An 8,954-nucleotide genomic window follows, 5' to 3' on the forward strand; every position below is an offset into this window, starting at 1 on the left:
ATAGTGCCGTTTGATCTATGTAGTTGACCATCTAATAGGAAAACGCTTTGTTGTTGTTGTTTAATTTGTGATTTTGCTTTGGGTAACATGAAAGTTGTGTAACCTTTAAATAGATAGCACATCAAAATAGATTTGTAATCTCATAACTTATAATTTACCATGTAAAATATATTTGTAGGAAGCAGCAGAGAAGCTGTCAACTATGAACCATCCTGATGGGGATTGTCCGTTGTGCTTGTTCCCTTTGGTCCCTGAAGATCAACAGAGTACAAAATTGCCTTTTATGAAGCTAATGTCTTGCTTTCACTGTTTCCACAGGTGCGCACTTATTAATTGTATCATTTTGAGTTCTGATCTTTTGGTTCTTATTTTCATTATTCATTGTATTAGAGTTTTAGAATTTGTATGTAGTTAACTTTATTTTGGTTGCCATTTTAACATCTAATTTATCTTTAATTTTTATTGATAATTGACAGTGAATGCATCATTCAATGGTGGAACTGGCTTCAAACTTCTAAAGAAGCAGACTCTGCTTATTCAGCAAGTGCAACTACGCACCCTAACCGAGGTATGGACAATCAGATATTTACTTTTGACATTATATGGTTTGCAATATGAAATTAGATCTAGATATAGTCCACAATATGAAATTAAATCTACAAGCTTTGTGGTGTAAAAATTCAAAATTTAACACTACTAACCTTCCTTTCCTTCCCTTTTCCTCCAAGACCCCACCTCAGAAACAACTCCTTAGGAGTTCTTTTCTTGATAGAGTTTTTTCAAATGTTTACAATTTGAGATTGTAGTTTACTATTTGTAGTTAACTAACATTGTGGCATCTATACTAATCTCCTTGCATTGAGAACTTTTGCTTCTTTGGTCATTCCGGTAATACAATCTTAGTGAATACCATGACAAATGAGGAGTGCAATTTTCTAAGGAATTTCTGTTTGTGTTATTAGATAAAAATGGAAAATTGGAAGAGGGAGTTGGAAACTGCCCAGTCTGTCGTAAGCCTTTTGATGGAAAGGATTTGGATCATGTGCTTGACCTAGTTGACTCGCATTCTTCCCAATTGGTAAGTTGTTTATTCTTATATAAACATGAGCGTATTAGTTTCGAAGTATTATTGTTTACGGTCACCAGAATTACATAACTTGAAATCACTAATTGCTAATGTGTGTGATTCATAAGGATGGCTGATTGCAACATTATAATTCACATTATACCCTTATTTGCATGAGTGAGGGTGTTTGGATCTAACTCATCTAAGTGCTTGCCTTGAGAATGGCCAAACAAGAACATGACCCTAGGTTTTACATAGCCAGAACTTGCAAGGCTCTTATATACCAACTTGAAATCACTGATTTCCCATGAGAGAAATCTTCACTGTCCATGAACACATTACCACAATATAGATAATCATTTACATAAACAAACCCCTTAGTTTTAGGGATCCATCGACGAATTGCAGCTACAATATATCTTATTTCATACTAGTTGCAAAGTATCAAATATCAATGAGAACTTGGTGCGTTGGCTTAGCAACCAAAGTTGCAATATGGTAGGGCTTGTCTGATTTAGGAGAGCCTATTATTATTAATGATTCAGAAGAGAAAGATGATTCAGAAGCTTTGTATTAGCCTACAACAGGCTCAAATTTTTTATTATTATAGAAAATGGTTCATATTAAGAGAATGTACATAAGAGGATAAGACATCCTCACATGGATCCAAAATATATGGTCAAAACTTAATGGGCTGGACTTGCAATAAAGAATGCTGAGTCCAGTTTACAGAAGAAAGAAAGAAAGAAAGAAAGAAAAAGAAAGAAAGAGAAAGAAAGAAAGAAAGGTTGAAAACGAATTATTAAAAATCCTAGATGCATGCAAAGATTGGTCCTCAAAAATTTTGTTCTTCTAGTATAGCAGTAAAGTTTCGTCCACCATTTATTAATTATAGATTATAGATAGTTCTTAAAATTAAGTGTGTATTTCAGTTGCAAACTTAGGATTAAGGACAGTTTGATTTCTTGTGAATTGGTTTTACCATAAACTCAAATTGATAAATTTAACTCCTTTTGTGTTGCTCTTGAAGTTACTCATTTCTGTTTTCTATTGGAATTCAGAGATTGGAAAATGATGAAGCCAATGATGAGGAAAACCTCCTTCAATCTGAGGATGAGATCATTAGGAGGAAGAAATTTGAAACCATCTTAAATTTACAGAAGGAGAACAATGGCTTGATTGAATCCAAGAGAGATATAGTAATAGTGCCCGGTATGTATCTTCCGCAATCACTAGCAGCGTCGAGCTCCACGCTAACGAAAGAATCTGATGAGCAACAAGAAAAGGATTCACCTGCAGTCGCGCCAGGAAAACATGAACCTAGCTCAAACAGGCCTAGCTCAAGTGGACATAGGAATTTTGGTGCAAGGAAGCAGAGAGCAGGTAACCCCCATTCTAATTCAACTGTAAGAAATCCAAGAAAACCAGCCCAACAGTGGGTTAGGAGAGATAATCCTAACCGAAAGCAATAACAGTCATGTTCTTACTGCTATCTTTATACGTCATTTTATCCTAGAAAATAAAGTTATTTAAGGCAGCAATGATTTGAAGTAACAAAGCAAGGTACCAAAAAAGATAGAAAAAGACAGGAATAGTTTTTTTTTTCTTTTTTTTTTTTCTTGAGTTGGTGGTATATGTGCATATGGTGCTTAATTTATCTGCGCCATCCTATGTTGTTGTGGTTTATTTTATTTTTTTATTTGTTCTTATCATAGTTTTTTTGGTATTTAGAGAGATCAATACTTGTAATCTACTTTCGGTTCGCTATGGAACTGTAACATCAAGCATACATTTTCTCTTGATGGTATTTTCTTAATAATGAAAATTTAGTAGTGAAATGAATTGTTATTCTCTGGTCGCTAATTGCCACACGAGTCCCTCAGTCTTCATAAGTTTAAGGCATATCCTGTTGATCTAATTGATATATAAATCTCTTATTCCAGTTTTTGCAGTGAATTTCCATGAAATTGCAGCACTATTGCAATTTTCTATCTAGTGAAATGACTGAGATTTATTTTAGCCCCCTATTTTCTTCCAAATATCTAATTTTGGTTCTCTTCAAAATTGAGGTGGAATGAGGACAAATATCAAGTTCAAAACAGTATAATGGCCCATATGATTTTAGAAAATATTTTCTGCTTTTATTCTGTGTTTTTAATATTAGTTATAAAGTCATAATTTTAATGTTCTACACTTTCACAATGTTCTGTTTTCAAAATGATGAAAAAACGATAAATAAATCTGAGTAAAAATATTTGTAATGGGAAACACTTATTAATTATCATGCACGGACACTAACATGGATACGGGACACGCCGACATGTGAATTTTAAATTTTTATAAGACACGGGAACACGTATACATATAAAATATAAAGTATTTTTTAAATAAATCGTAATAATATTTTGATATTTTATTGATATTAAAATATAAATTAATTTTTTTAATTATTTTTAATATCTTATTTTAATTATATCAAGTATTTAAAATATTTTTTGTTTTAATAAATAACAATATATAATATATCTAAATGTATTTCAAGAATATATGTTAAGAATAAGACTGGACACGCTGATACGTGATGGTATTTAAGTGTGTCCAAGCGTGCCTGGAGAAAATTTTTTTACTTTTTATTAAGACACGGTTAGATATAGAGACAGTAGACACGCGTGTCGGACGAGTGTCGGTGAGTGGGCTCAGGATTCGGTGGTTCCAGAACTTTTGGACCATTTAGTGATCCCATTAGAAAACATGTTTTTAGAGCTTTTTTAACAATTGCTACATAGTCCTTGAACTAATTTTAATTACAAATTAACCCTATATATTTTATTTAATTATAGAAACTGTTTTTTATTTTATAAATTATTATTTTATCAATTATCTATTATATTTATTAACAATCAAATACAAAAACAACAACCAATTATATCCTCCATTGATCCTAATAAAGCTTTTGGCCATTCCAATCCATTAAAATATTAAATTTGATCTCGTAACGTTCGTCCATGGCTTCCAAATCGTGTTTCCTTGAAATTCAATCTGGTTTATCAAAACAATCGATTGAATGATAACTCAATCGATTGGATTACAGTGTATCACAAAACAATCGATTGAAAGTTGTAAGGTATAATTCGCTTAAACCAATCGATTGTTTATACTTTCCAATCGAATGAATGCCCCAAAACAATCGATTGTTTTTGTTATTCAATCGATTGAATTCACGAAAACAACATGGATTTGCCAAATACAATCGATTGGAAAGTGATGACATTGAAGTTTTAGCCAAATTCAATCGATTGGTAATGTAATCCAATCGATTGAAAGGTGATGAAGTGGAATTTTTTGCCAACTTCAATCGATTGGTAATGCTACCCAATCGATTGAAATGTGTCCTGCGCATATTTCAATCTTGTTATCTCTTTATAAATTATCTTATTATTCATCTATCTTATCTTTAAAATTCTATCTTCAATTTTTGCTGTTTTATTTTGATGTAAATAAACTAATCTTATCTTTTCCTCAATATTAACATTATAAATTGGTGAATAATCCATCACTAATTATTCAATCCCACCATTGAAATCGTGTATCATTTTCTTTGATTATAAAAAAATTAATTATTTTTTTTTGGAACATCCATCTACTCAATATTCAATTTTTATTTTTATTTTTTTATCCGTCTATTTAATATCCACTATTTCTTCATCGTTAATCACCGTTGCAGCAATCAGCAAAGGTCCAATCAAGTTTTTTATTGTAGTGTTCAAAAAATAAACCATTATTTTGATTACAAAATCGAGGTCAGTGAATAGAATCTCTAATTTTGCAATTATTCGTTTCGATACTTTATTCGTGAAATTGATTGTGTAAGAAAAAAATATTTTTTTATCTTTTATTAATTCATAGAAATTGAGAAATACTAAAAAGTAAATATTGCCCATCCCACTGCAACTTATATTACCTCTAGCATCCATGTGTGGATTCTCATATTGTAAACTCTGCAAACCAACTAATCTATTGTATTCACTCCATTCCTCATCTGCCGCAATACCTCCAGTAAATTTTGCCCCATGATAACCTAGACTCCATTGTTCAGCTAGTTCTTGCAAAGTAACTCTATAATATTGTTTTCCTAAATCAAACTCAATCAGCGGCATTACCTCCTCACCCTCTTCACCCTCTTCATCAGGTTCAGGAACAACATAATTTAAAGTACTATAAACAGCCCTAACCAAGTGCGGGTAATAATCATCCCTAGTTTGTACAAAATCAATTAAGTGTTGTGTTTGCAATGCATTCCACACCAAATTATAATGTCTATCCTGAATGAACTCGGCTGTTATGTACCTGGGAGGAACAATTGCCCTGGACTCGAACTTCTCCGCATAGTTGTTCAGTGCCCTGCGAGACGGCAGCCACCTTGCCATGTAATGGGATGAAGCAATTAGTCTGGCGTGGGCAGAGCTTTCTCCCTCAACCCTGACTCTTTTGGCGTTCTTAGTTCTGGCCATTATGGGGATACTGGTTTTGTGGGTTTTGTAGGGATTTTGATGAGGGTTGAAATTATGTATATAGTTTGGAGTGGATGTGGGTAGAATGGAGAAGAAGAAGACATAAGCTTTTTGGATTTTAGAGAGAGGAGAGAGGTGCAGAAATGGCGTTCGAACGTTTAAAAGGGGGAGTGAGTGTGAATATGCAGGGTTATCTGCTTTAATACATAGCACGTTTCAAATTTCAATCGATTGAATTTGGCAAAAAGTTCAATGTCATCACTTTTCAATCGATTGGATTTCATTACCAATCGATTGAATTTGACAAAAAATTCAAAGTCATCACATTTCAATCGATTGGGTAGCATTACAATCGATTGAAGTTGGCAAAAAATTCAACTTCATCACCTTCCAATCGATTGGATTACATTACCAATCGATTGAATTTGGCTAAAACTTCAATATCATCACTTTCCAATCGATTGTATTTGGCAAATCCATGTTGTTTTCGTGAATTCAATCGATTGAGTAACAAAAACAATCGATTGTTTTGAGGCATACATTCGATTGGAAAGTATAAATAATCGATTGGTTTAAGCGAAAACCATTCTACCTTACAACTTTCAATCGATTGTTTTGTGATACACTGTAATCCAATCGATTGAGTTATCATTCAATCGATTGTTTTGATAAATCAATCGATTGTTTTGATAAACCAATTGATTGAATTTCAAGGAAACACGATTTGGAAGCCATGGACGAACGTCACGAGATCAAATTTAATATTTTAATAGATTGGAATGGCCAAAAGCTTTATTAGGATCAATGGAGGATATAATTGGTTGTTATTTTTGTATTTGATTGTTAATAAATATAATAGATAATTGATAAAATAATAATTTATAAAATAAAAAACAGTTTCTATAATTAAATAAAAGATATGGGGTTAATTTGTAAATAAAATTAGTTCGAGGACTATGTAGTAATTATTAAAAAAACTCTAAAAACATGTTTTTTAATGGGACCACTAAGTGGTCTAAAGGTTCTGGGACCACCGAATCCTGAGCCCGATAAATGTAGTATCCAAAATGTGTCTGACATGTGAACACGATAATTTAGCAAAGTGTCCGTGATTCATAGCTTATTATTTTTATTATTAATAAGAAGCATTCACTCTTTGTTAACTAAATAAATTTTAACTCTTTATTTTAGTATATGTTACATGAAATACAGAGATTTTAAAGAGTAATTTGCCTAACCATCCCCTTTTTTTTTTAAATTTCAAATGACTTACATATATTTGTTTTTTACAAAAAAGAAAACAAAAAAATCAAGTCCATAACTTACTACTTTATTTGTTATCCTCTAATAGTGAGTCATTTTCAAAGTAACGACGTACTTTCTACTTTATTTGAGACATTAACATTTGTGGAAGCGTATATAGAAATCATAAACTTACCACACCCACTCCTCTGTCTCTCCTTCACAACCATTCATGGCCTCCTGCACAACCCCACCTCCATTGAATATCATTTGCTACTCTCACTCCTTTTTCTCCTCCTCGCCCACCTCCCTTATATCTTTTAAAATTATTTTGATCAATAATATAAATTTTCAAATATAATTTTACTAGTTTAATTAATAATTGTATACTATTCGCATACAACAAAAATAATAAATTTTATAGGTACACATAAGTTATTTGACATTGTTATTGCATGACAGAAGGTCAGTTACATGATTTGACACTATAGTAGGAAAATGCTCTCCTCGTTTGTCAAGAGGGAAAAAAAAAGAAAGAGAAAAAAAAAAGAATAATTTATTTATTTTGGTATTGAGCATATGCCTTGCTTTTATTTTCAACCATAAAAACAGAGATTATAAAGTCGTCAAATACACCAAAAGTGTTATTTCAAGTGAAAAAAAAAGTTTTTATTCGATTAATATTTAATTAATTTTATCCTTTTTGTGCATACGCTCTGCGTCGTTCCTTTGTCATTCTGCCACCGTACTTCTCCTATCGTCCTTAAGTTCTTTATGTTTCGAACTGGATTGACCGGTTCGACTAAAAACTGGTAAACCGGTAGTTTAGGCGTTTCAGTTTGTTAATCCGATCGGACAGAAAATAACTTGGGTGGGTCAAATGCGAACCGATCGCAGTCAAATTGGGTGGGTCAAATGCGAACCGATCGCAGTCAAACGAACAATTGCGCACATCCACCAGTAGACCAGCAGTATGTTAAATCACATTAGAAACACTTGCATGAAGCTTTTTTTAAAAAATGCTCTTGTGTGGACTCAAATCGATCGCAGTCAACCGATGAACCATGTGTCTCCACCAGTAGACCAGCAGTATGCTAGATCACATTAGAAGCATCTGCATGAAGCCTTTTTAAAAAAAAAGCTATGATGTGAACTCGAATCGGTCACAGTCAAACAATGAACCGTGCGGCTCCAGCAGTATGCTAGATCACATTAGAAACACCTACAAAAAGTCTCTTTAAAAAATGCTCGTGTGGACTCGAACTTAAAAATGCTAGATCACATTAATGGCATTTATTTTTGTTTGGGACAAATATTTAGTGGTGGTGGTGAAAGTGGTGTGATAGGGGACCAAATCTTAATTTGGTGATAAAAGATGAGAAATGGAAAAAGAGCGAAGGTAATGGTTGAGAAAGGGAGTCCAGAAGGTAGTGTCGATGATTATGAAAGTGAAGAAGAGGGTGATGATAGATACGTAATAGGCAATAGGGATAATGTAGGGATTTTGATTCCATTAAATAATTAGAGATGAGAATTAGAAAAAAGTTGAAGATAAGTTTGCTATTTTATTATAGGTGTATGTTAAATTGTTAATCGAATTTGGATTTTTTAAATTTTGAATTTTATTTTAGAAGGTAAAGTACGATCTATTACTATTTATTTCATAAGTGAAACTAAAAAAAAATATGAGAAAAAAAATATTTAATGATGAGAAATCTCACTCTAAAATAGAAATTTAAAATTTAGAGGATTCAAATTCATATTAATCAACTCAACTTTTTTAACNTTAATTTTTTTTAATAAGTAGGTACCACTTTTTAGAATCTATAACATTCACTTTTTATATTTTCTAGCATTGTTATTGCACGACAGAAGGTTGGTTACATGATTTGACACTATAGAAGGAAAATGCTCTCCTCTCTTTGTCAAGACCAAGAGTGGAAAAAGAAGAAAAAGGAAAAAGGAACAATTTATTTATTTTTGGTATTGAGTATATATGCCTTTAATTTTATTGTCAACCATAGAAACAGAGATTATAAAGTAGTCAATACACCAAAAATGTTATTTCAAGTGAAAAAAGTTTGGAAACTAGTGTTTGTTCGATTAATATTTAATTAATTTTATCTTTTTTTTCT

At 32.1% G+C, this 8,954-nt stretch overlaps 1 protein-coding gene across 1 annotated transcript in view; it reads left to right on the forward strand.

The window, feature by feature from the left end:
* The window catches only part of LOC107618550, a 5,180-nt gene extending 2,266 nt beyond the window's left edge, over positions 1-2,914 (forward strand). Inside the window, exons 4-7 of the mRNA XM_016320640.2 lie at positions 179-318; positions 477-568; positions 963-1,078; positions 2,128-2,914. Of these exons, the coding sequence (XP_016176126.1) occupies positions 179-318; positions 477-568; positions 963-1,078; positions 2,128-2,538 (759 nt within the window). The 3' untranslated portion in view covers positions 2,539-2,914. The remainder of the gene's footprint in view (positions 1-178; positions 319-476; positions 569-962; positions 1,079-2,127) is intronic.

This window comes from Arachis ipaensis, chromosome B09 (genome assembly GCF_000816755.2).
Source record: "Arachis ipaensis cultivar K30076 chromosome B09, Araip1.1, whole genome shotgun sequence".
NCBI classification, from domain to species: Eukaryota; Viridiplantae; Streptophyta; class Magnoliopsida; order Fabales; family Fabaceae; genus Arachis; species Arachis ipaensis.